General features: G+C 36.9%; 1 protein-coding gene and 1 pseudogene across 1 annotated transcript; both read right to left on the reverse strand.

The window, feature by feature from the left end:
• Positions 1-2,552: 2,552 nt before the first annotated feature.
• On the reverse strand, positions 2,553-3,407 carry LOC113767094 (annotated as a pseudogene).
• A 2,743-nt stretch (positions 3,408-6,150) lies between these two features.
• On the reverse strand, positions 6,151-10,699 carry LOC113766223 (probable leucine-rich repeat receptor-like protein kinase At1g35710). The gene is made up of 3 exons (XM_027310435.1): positions 6,688-10,699; positions 6,308-6,581; positions 6,151-6,204 (listed from the first exon to the last, which is right to left on the reverse strand). The coding sequence occupies exons 1-3, from the start codon at positions 10,697-10,699 to the stop codon at positions 6,186-6,188; spliced, it is 4,305 nt and encodes a 1,434-aa protein (XP_027166236.1). The 3' UTR covers positions 6,151-6,185.
• Positions 10,700-11,158: the final 459 nt, after the last annotated feature.

Below are 11,158 nucleotides of genomic sequence, written 5' to 3' on the forward strand. Positions count from 1 at the left end.
GACATTGGACCAAATGAATTGACACTCCATTTTAGAATGAAAATAGTACAAAGACCTCGCGGTAAAGCTACAAAAATCTGTCAATTTGGTCAACGATACAGGCAAATATCAAGCATAAAAGCAAGAACAAGTTTAAGATTCTCACTAAATTTTCAAGATTCTTTTCTTTCATGCACACTTGACCGTGGATTTAATTATATTTGGATATATACTTCTTGGTAAGAACAAAATTAGCAGTTGGAATTCCTATCTAACTTAATGAATACTTAAAATTAAGCCGCCTTGTTTAGCCTCCTAATGGAGCTGAAACGGATGAATGTATCCAATTTGGACTTTCCTTGGAAGAACGTAATCAGTTACCATAATCTCTTCTAAAAGCTGCTACCTAACAAAAGACTTGTCCATGGATTGACTGGGTAGAACCACTAGCGTCACCATTTTATGGACTTGCAGATTCTTACACTAATCACTTTTTATTTTTTTTTCTGCCTTGTAAAGAAAGACTCTTATCAGTAGAAATTGCTGCCTTTAATTTACAGGTTCTACTGCAGTGATGAGAATGGTGTCGGTGATTAATCAGCAATCACCTTTATGATCCCCAAATCCAATATCGCTTTGGCAGTCAATTTGCAAACAGTATGACAGGTTGTCGAATCCTGCGCAATAATAAAACCTGCTCAAACTAAAATTAATTTCTGTAGATAGCGGTAAGCAGGGTCGAATCCACAGGGACTGGAAGTAATTGTTTCTTTTTAAATTCACAGTGACAAGGGGGGTGTTTTTATCTCAGAGGTGACAATTTAAGCAATCCAACTAAAAGTAAAATAATAAAAATAAAATAGCCAACTAGAAATTAAATAACAATTTACTAAAATCGAACGAGTGATAATTAAGGATCTAGCCAAGGAATAACTTCAGCAATGATTCACCTAGTTGATCATTGAAGCAAAGGCAATTCCAATTATTCATCGATAAATAGGTTATAACTACCAAACAAGCAATGACAGTCAACCCCTCCTTACTGTGTCGGAGATCAAGGTACGCCCGTTAATCACTGCTCTAATTGAGAAATAATCCTAGGTACGCCCATAGAATTTAATTCCCCAATTGCCTTACGTATTAGAGGAGCCCTATTCTAACCAAATAACACACTACCAGGGTTATTTTAGATTAGCCCGCGTATTCCCCTGACACAAACCTAATCATGCCAGTTGTCACTATTTTAGAGCAATTAAACAATTACGGATTTAATGCTCTAATTGACAATAGATTACCCAATCAACTAATTATCTGGATCCAAGACAATCAATTAATTAAATAACCATAAGCATAGCAATCAAGAAATGTGCGGATACCAATAAATAAAAGGAAAAGATTAAATTAAAACGATCTCACAATTTTAGGCGACCCAAAGCATCCGTTATCCCTTGACTAGATAAAGGGAATTAGTTCATAATTGATGAACTAAACCCATGGAAAATTGCAGCAAGGAACGCGGCCATTATCACAGAAACTGGGAAAATGCAATTCGCTTGCGCGATGGAGGATAATGAAGCTACAGAGGAGAATTCATTGTTCCTGATCGCCTCTGACATGGAGGGAAGCAAACCCACTACAAGACGAAAAGCTAAAATCTAAATCAAAAGTACTACAGAGCATGACTCAAGTCTTTCCTTTTGTTCTTGACATACGTGAGCTCCATCTCTCAAAGCTCTCTATAGAAAAGTCAAAGGTGGAAGCTAAGCTACAGGACGAAAAGCTCAGCAAGCCAGCCGTCCTCTTTCTTTGCTATTTGTTTGGTTTTTATCCTCTGCCTTCCTCAGATGTGCGGCGGCCCACAGGAGAAAGGAAGACTTCAGCCCAAATTACAAAGGGGTCACTTCTTTTTTGTGTCCCCAAAATGCCCCTAGGACAAACTCTATCATCTGAACTCTTTTCTTATCAAATTAGCAGCTGTTATTATATTTTCGTTCTACTCCCTGAAATAAATGCAAAATATCAAAAGTGAGTAGAATCTAGCAATTAATCCACATTAGGTCAGGTAACAGGGAAAATTAATAATAAAATAAATGATAAAATTGCAACCTATCACAGTACTATGTTTTTAGTGTTCCATTGATTGAGATTTTTTTTTTTTACAAATGACTGATCTTGAATTTGATAATCGATGAACTGTCAAAAATGTAAATTTTAAGACATTTCATCTGATTTCATCATTAACTCTACCAACAAATTTGAACGCATGCACGATTCACAAGGCACATTATTAATAGTTACCAACAAATTTGAACACATGCACGATTCACAAGGCACATTATTAATAGTTAAATCTGATAGAATTAATACTGACATCATACGAAATGACTCAAAATTTGTATTTTTAATAGTTCAGTGAGTGAAAATATGCTATTAATATTTGAATTACCCAACTCAACTATTCAAAGGTTTAATGTCTACTAGATAATTTGCTCCCAATTTTATTGGAAACACTAAAATTCAACAGGAAAGATGTTTCTTTATTCAATCAAGCATTCAATTACAGTTGCACACCAATACTGGTGCTTAGTGGGAAATGAACTCAAAAGTACTGATTTTACTAGGGGGAACAAAAAAACTGAAAAGCGACCACAAAAAATGTTACTGCTACCTAGACAGCAGGGCTGCTAAAGAAAGGCAGAAAAGCACAGAGTTTAAGTTACCCAGAAAATAAAAATAAAAAGAAAAGCACAAAGTTTGCATGCCTACAAACTAAACCTCCCCAGTTACAAAATAAAATCATTCCAATTGAAAAAACAAAAACTAAATATTGGTCTGCAATTGAGGATCAACATCAATCCTAGCCACACCTTCTTCAACAAGTTTAGGGAGCTCCAACTCTCCGACCACCAATCCGGCGACCCCACTAACCTCCCCCCCAAGTATCCTGTCCTCCGCCTCTTCATCCACATAGTTTGGATCGTTTTCATCTATGGCAGGAGGAGCTGCACCCAGTTCATTCTCCGCAGTGTCCCTGAGACCCTCCCAAGTATGCTTTCCCCCGTGACCGGACTTATGCTGGCGGCCTAACGGAATCCCATCAATAGGACGACGGTCTTGTCTCTACACGCCCTTGTCAATCAGTTTCTTTTCTATGTACTTAAGCGTGTTCACGTTGTGACTGTCTACTTCCACTTTCTCCGCACACTTTTGCCCCTCCTCGTCTCTGCTTGCGGCTCTGAACGTAACAGTTTCTTTGGTATCATCATCTACCCGATTCATTTCCTCAACTTTTATTTATTTTGCTGCTGAAGAAAAATATGTTGTGGGTGTGGGTCTTTAATGTTGTTGAAACGTTATTGACGGTGGAAAATGCTATGTTGGGTCAAGGGAAAGAAATATGGATCGACAGGTAGAGCAGAGGATTCTGCCTGGGGAAGCTAGGCCGAGTGGCAGGCTGGCTGGCAGCCAAGGCATTGAGAATTCGTTGGCATGGTGGGAGAGAGGGATGAGGGCCACTTGTTGGATGCGGTAACGTGTCTTGTTCCCGTCACCTCATGCAGTGACTAATGCCTTCCAATTTATTCATTCATGTTTTTAATTTGTCAAGGAGAAGAAAATGGTATTTGCACTTTATTTTTTTATTATTTACATCCTCATTATTTATTTTAGGAAAATTTATCAAATTGATCCCTAACATTTTCAAAATTTTTTTTAAAATTCCTAACATTTAAAATCAGCCAAAATAGTCCCTAACATAAAAATTATGAGTCAGTTTGATCATAATGCTCGTATTTGCTCATTGTTCCAATTAAAAATAGCGCACCTCTCTTACTTGGGTATAATTTCAAGGGCAAAATCGGAAAATACACTTCTTTTCTGGTTGAGCTTTCCATCTTTCCTTCATATTTCCCCAATTAAACCATAATTGCCTTACATCAAACCAAACTTGAAGAGGGAAAATGCAGCTACAACTGGATGGCTGTGCAATTGAGGAAGAATAGCAAGAAAATGCAAAGAAGAAGCTAACCTATTGAAGAGTACGATAGATTCAAACAACGAGTGATGTTTTTGTGAAAAACAACCCCTCATTGTGACTTCTTGAAAACCTATAAATCCAAGGAGAAGATTCTATGGCTGTCCAGATTAAGATTATGAGGTAAGCTTTCTAAACATTCTCATGTTCATCTGGGAGAGCAAAGTGTTTTTTTCAATTTTTTCCTTTAAATTATGTCGACGTGAGAGAGACGCGCTATTTTTAGTCAGAAAAATGAGCAAATACGAGCATCAAGACCAAATTGGTTCATAATTTATATGTTAGGGATTATTCTGGCTGATTTTAAATGCTAGAAACTAAAAAAAGTTTTTTGTGAAAATGTTAGGGACCAATTGGACAAAATTTCCTTTATTTTATTATATAATTTAATAGATGAAAACTACATGATTAAAATGATAGTAAAAATATGATTAATAAAATGGGAGTGTAAATAACACTTCACTTTAGCGTGGTTTTTATTTGAAAGTTTGCAATGTAAAATTTCGTGTCAATAAGATTTTCTTTAATCAAGATTTGATTTTAATTAGTAATTAATAAATAAGATCGTGAAATTTCATTTCATCAAACTTAAACGTCCCGGCACACAGCGAATGTTACAAAACATGGAAACTTAAAAACTCCGATCAATGAGCTAGACAATGAGTCAGCTCTCTTGCATGTCTATGTAGACAATGAGTTACCTCATTGTTTCATGTTTCACCGAGACACCTACTGAACCTTGCAACTTGACAATGTATCCATGTTATTTTAGAATTACTGAGTCAAAAATTTTATATCTCGTTTGGATTGTTATTTTTTAAATTTTTTATAAAAAAATATATCGTAACAATTTAATATATGTAAAGTTAAAAAAATTGAAAAATACGTTATGTAAAAACTTTTTGAGAGAAAAGGACCACACTTCATTATTTAATTCAGACCTACTTGCACAAAGAATATTTATGATTTCAGGGGTTAATCCGGGTCAGATCTGGGCTGCAACTAGCAACCTGAAGTTGCTTATCTGTACAACTATTTATCTTTCCCGGTTGTTGATCGCTCATGGCCCAGATATGTTTCCGTCATTCTGCTTTTGCCGCGGCCCAATATTACTTCTATACATATCCCTTTTTTTTTTTTTTTTGGTTAATCGACACTTATCTATTGAAATCTACTCCTACTCTTACTCTAATTTATATTATGAGGATGTCTAATTGGACCATGAAAAAATCAACGAATGCACTACGCACCTGTAATTTAAGGTACTTAAAATGACAGTCACTTAAAATGAGAGCCACATATAATGATAAATAATGGAAGATAAGATTTGAAATCTTAACTTTACACCCCACTCAGCCTTAAATGCTATGGTAGCAGCCCAAATGGCTATTGGTTCCGAGGCGGTATTTACTTCATAAATATGATAAAGGAAAATTATCATATCTTAAATTCCTAATATATAAATACCAGGGGTCATTTTTAGGAAATTACAGGAGCCAACCCTCGATTTTTAAGAATAGATTTGTGAACATTTTTTTGGTAGATAAGATTTTACTAATACACAACAAAATACGGGGCATACCCCTTATAAATTTCTAATTCCAATAAATTTCATAAGCAAAAGGAATAGAAAGAAGCTCGCAGCGGCTGCAAATCAAATCAGAACACAACAGCAAATCTTTATTGGCCTATGTCATTACAAGCCGCAGGAGTGTTTCTTGTTTTATGCAGAATCTCTCCCAGCATTTTTCTACACACACACTTAGTAGTGTTAGACGAAGACACACACTTAGTTTTATAATTCTCAAGAATTAATCGCTCTCAATTTGCATTTCTTAATTAAGCTAAATTGAGAAGATCAGTTGTATGGACTATAAACTAAGGCCAACAGCACCGGAGCTCTTTATTACTTTTCACTATACAATTTTAAAAATGACTTGTTATTAGTTTGCATAGTGTGGCAGAAAACTAAGAAACTCTTGATCGAAGACTATTAAGACTGTCATCGAATTATTACTTTCAGGATAAGATTACCGTACATTCCACAAACTCTATTGGCTAGGCAGAGTTTATTTTTACACAGAATACATACTCTGCATCATATTATCTTCTGCTGATGCCTGATAGTGCTGCGTTTTGGGGGGGGGGGGGGATAGGGCACTGCAGTCTGCATTTAATAGGAGGCAAGATACCTGCAAAAACCAAAAACACTATCCAAGTTCAACATATAGATATCAACCTGTAAAGCAAGAGGTTCACATGGCCTACATTGAGGATCAACATATAGATATCAACCTGGAAATAATGAGCATTGTTGGCCTACATTGAGGATCAACATGTAGACATTCTCTTGCTAGTTTGAGGATGGATATTAGACACTTTTCAATTTGTTGATTGGGATACAGAAGTCTTTGGTCTAGCAAGTCTTTTAGTTCTATCTCTTCAGGCTTTGAAGACAATAGATTAGCAATCATGTCACCAGGATGCTTTCCTTTGATTACTTCCATTGTCAGGACCCCAAAGCTATAAACGTCACACTTTTCGTTAACTTTCATTGTGTAGGCAAATTCTGCAAAAAAGAGTTGGAAAATGATTTTTTCATTTTACGTGATCATACTTGAATTTACTACTTAACAAACTAATGACAGGAAAAGGGAAAAAAAAAACTTTATTACCGGGTGCAACATATCCATATGTGCCTGCAAGAGAACTCCAGTTAGATGAATCTCTTCTAAGAAACTTGGAAGTGCCAAAATCTGAAACATGAGCCTCGCATTCTGGATCAAGCAAAATGTTGTTGATTGATATGTCTCGGTGTACAATTGGTGGTGAACAATCATGATGCATGTAAGATAAAGCATGAGCGATGCCTTTGATGATATTCAGCCTCTTTTGCCAGTCTAGTTCCTTAGCTTCTTCTTCTATGCTCAACATTTTGGACAAGCTTCCCCTTTCGAGGTACTCATAAACCAAAATTGAATGCTGAGCATTTGAGCAGAAGCCAAAAAGTTTCACAATGTTTCGATGCTTGATTTCTGTCAAGGCCCTGATCTCATTCAAGAAACTTCTATCCTTTGCCACATTAGGTATGTTGTGAAGTCTTTTTACAGCTACTACCTGGCCTGCTGGAAGCAATGCTTTGTAAACACTTCCACAACCACCTTTCCCAATGCAATACGTTTCACTGAACTCTTCTGTAGACCTAACGATTTCTTTATACAATGCTTTGCCATCATAAGCACATATGGCAAATAAACCGCCCTTATTCACCTCAATTTCTTCCTCTCTTGAATTTTGTTTTCTCCGATCACGCAATCTGAGAACACCGAAGAATGCACCAAGAAGTATGAATGATCCCAGAAGAGGCAATACAATTATGAGAACAAGTTCCTTGCTTTTATCCTTGACATGCTTTTTAATCAACCGAGAACTTTCACAGGCTCGTAACCCTGTAATATTGCCACACAAACCTTTATTTCCCTTTACTTCTTCTAAGGTTAGATTCACAAAAGCTCTACCACTCGGAATTGGGCCCTCCAAATTATTAAAAGAAAGATTGATGTGCAATAAACCAGGTAATTCTGCCAAATCCTTTGGGATCAAACCAGATAGGTTATTCTGGGAGAGATCCAATGTCCCCAAACTCTGCAAATTTTGAAACTCAAATGGTATCTCTCCTGTGAGGAGATTTTGACTCAAATCCAGCTCAGAAAGTTGGGTTAACTTCCCAATCTGCAATGGAATCTTTTGACTTAAAACATTATTGCTCAAGTTCATGTGAAATAAGTGTTTCAAATCTCCGAGAAGTTCTGGTAAAGTTCCATTCAAGGAGTTTGTGGACAGGTCTAGAAATTCCATTAACATTCCCAATTCTTGAGGTATACCCCCAGTAAGCTGGTTGTCATGTAAATCTAGTTTAAGCATAGAAGCTAACTTCCCAACTTCCCTCGGTATCTCCCCTGATAAATAATTCGAAGAAAGATTAAGTGCATGTAGTTGAGTCAAATTTCCAATTTCTGGAGGTATACCACCCGTGATGTTGTTCTTTGCAACTAATAGGGTTTTCAGCATTTTGCATTTACCCCAGTTGCTGGAGAGTTTCCCATAGAATTGGTTATTGCTGAGATCTATGAAATCCAGGACTGGATAGATTCCAAACATTTCTGATAAGTTTCCTTGGAAACGGTTACTGTCGAAACGGGCCCTAACTAAGCTTGAGCAGTTTTGCAAGCTTTTAGGGATTGGACCGGTAAGCATGTTCTCACCTATAGTAATGTTTTGGAGAATTCCACTTTGACATAATAGTTCTGGCAATGGACCGGAGAACTGATTACTAAACAAGCTCAAATAAACCAACTTATTCAGTTTTCCAAGCTCCTGTGGAATGGAACCAGAAAATTGATTGTATTGGAGAGCCAAATGTTCCAAGTCACTCAAGCTTCCAATTGAAGCAGGAATTGAACCATTAAGTTGATTCTTAGGGAGAGCCAAAAGTTCCAAGTCACTCAAGTTTCCAATTGAAACAGGAATTGAACCTGAAAGTTGATTCTCAGAGAGATCTAGTTCAATCAATTTGGTCAAATTACCTAGTGACTTTGGGATTGCACCAGTGAAATTATTTTGATACAGGTAAAGAAACTGAAGTGAGCTCAAATTCCCTATCACTGGAGGAATGGAACCAGATAGGTGATTTTGGTAAAGGCATAGATTCACCAACCTATTGAGATTACCAAAAGTGACCGGAATTGAACCAGAAAATTGATTGTTATAGAGATACAGTAGTTCCAAGTTACTCAAGTTACCAATTGAAGTAGGAATGGAACCATTAAGTTGATTGTTAGAGAGAGCCAGTTGAATCAAATTGGTCAAATTACCTAGTGACTTTGGGATTGCACCAATGAGATTATTTTGATACAGGTAAAGAAACTGAAGTGAGCTCAAATTCCCTATCACTGGAGGAATGGGACCAGATAGGTGATTTTGCTGAAGGGATAGATTCACCAGCTTATTGAGGTTGCCAAAAGTAGCAGGAATCGAATCAGAAAAATGATTGTTATAGAGATACAGTACTTTCAAGGTACTCAAGTTACCAATTGAAGCAGGAATTGAACCATTAAGTTGATTGTCATAGAGAGCTAGTTCAATCAATTTGGTCAAATTACCTAGTGACTTTGGGATTGCACCAGTGAGATTATTTTGATACAGGTAAAGAAGCTGAAGTGAGATCAAATTCCCAATCGCAGGAGGAATGTGACCAGATAGGTGATTTTGCTGAAGGGATAGATTCACCAGCTTATTGAGGTTGCCAAAAGTAGCAGGAATCGAATCAGAAAATTGATTGTTATAGAGATACAGTACTTTCAAGGTACTCAAGTTACCAATTGAAGCAGGAATTGAACCATTAAGTTGATTGTCATAGAGAGCTAGTTCAATCAATTTGGTCAAATTACCTAGTGACTTTGGGATTGCACCAGTGAGATTATTTTGATACAGGTAAAGAAGCTGAAGTGAGATCAAATTCCCAATCGCAGGAGGAATGTGACCAGATAGGTGATTTTGCTGAAGGGATAGATTCACCAGCTTATTGAGGTTGCCAAAAGTAGCAGGAATCGAATCAGAAAAATGATTGTTATAGAGATACAGTACTTTCAAGGTACTCAAGTTACCAATTGAAGCAGTAATTGAACCATTAAGTTGATTGTCATAGAGAGCTAGTTCAATCAATTTGGTCAAATTACCTAGTGACTTTGGGATTGCACCAGTGAGATTATTTTGATACAGGTAAAGAAGCTGAAGTGAGATCAAATTCCCAATCGCAGGAGGAATGTGACCAGATAGGTGATTTTGCTGAAGGGATAGATTCACCAGCTTATTGAGGTTGCCAAAAGTAGCAGGAATCGAATCAGAAAATTGATTGTTATAGAGATACAGTACTTTCAAGGTACTCAAGTTACCAATTGAAGCAGGAATTGAACCATTAAGTTGATTGTTAGATAATTCCATGTCAGTAAGGAATTTCAAATCACCTACTTCTTTGAAAATTGAACCTGAAAGTTGATTTTCATAGAGATATAGTATAATCAAATTGGTCAAATTACCTAGTGACTTTGGGATTGCACCGGTAAGATTATTGTGACACAAGTAAAGAAACTGAAGTGAGACCAGATTCCCCATCGCCACGGGAATGGGACCTGAAAGTTGATTACTTGCAAAATCTAAATGAGTCAAGTTTCTCAAGTTGCAAATTTCAGGCGGGATTTCTTGTGACAATTCATTAGCATAGAAATTAAGATAACTGAGCTTCGACAGGTTACCTATTTGTTTAGGTATACTGCCTATGATCTGATTCTGGCTGAGATCAAGATATTCAAGATTTGGGAGGGATGAGAATGGGAAATCATAGAGGCTACCTTCAATGCTCCAATATGAAAGGTTCAACCTGTTGACACTTCCATCAATGCAGGAAATACCAGCCCAAGTGCAAGGAAGTATAGAAGAATTCTTGGCATTGCCTGATTGAAGGTTCCATGAGGTTAGGAAGCTGTTGTTCTGGTTCAAAAAACTGGCTTTCCATTTCAAAAGAGCAGCAGCCTCTTCAGCAGAAGCTGAAGCTCCACATTTGGGGTGAAAAGATGGGAAAAGTAGGAGGACCAGAAGGAATGTGGAGATTATTTTGAAAGAACCCATGATTGCTTTCAATTTCAATTCAAGTTGGCTAGCCTTGTTCCTCTGCACCACAAATGAAGCTAGTATTTATCCTATTTGTACATGGAAGACTTCAGAGGTCTTCTTGCTCTGTCCCCACTTTCTTTGTTTTCATTTAATTGTGAGATTGAAACATGTAAGATGTCTATTCCAATGGGCCAAGAAATTTAAAGCAATGAAAGCTTCCATGAGATTGACCATTTTTATCTTCTACCGCTAATTTTTCCTACTGAATCTACAGAAAAAGATGACTCGAGTGCCTCTTGGAGAAGGAACACTTTTCACCTGCTTCCTTAATGACGATGAACCTATTGGCTGAGCAAATTATGTTATAGTTCTATGTTTCCTTGACATGGATTATGCAAAGTTGCTTGACAGTATATTTTCCAAAAATGCAAGGGAATTTAGTTTGTATCCGTATCAGAACTTCTATGTTTGTCT

Source organism: Coffea eugenioides, chromosome 3 (genome assembly GCF_003713205.1).
Source record: "Coffea eugenioides isolate CCC68of chromosome 3, Ceug_1.0, whole genome shotgun sequence".
NCBI lineage: Eukaryota > Viridiplantae > Streptophyta > Magnoliopsida > Gentianales > Rubiaceae > Coffea > Coffea eugenioides.

Excerpts from the sequence above, each read along its gene's own strand:
- LOC113766223 (XM_027310435.1), bottom strand. The coding sequence starts at position 10,699 with ATGGGTTCTTTCAAAATAATCTCCACATTCCTTCTGGTCCTCCTACTT. Across the intron at positions 6,582-6,687 it reads ATATGGATATGTTGCACCCG|AATTTGCCTACACAATGAAA; the intron begins GTAATAAAGTTT and ends TCTTTTTTGCAG.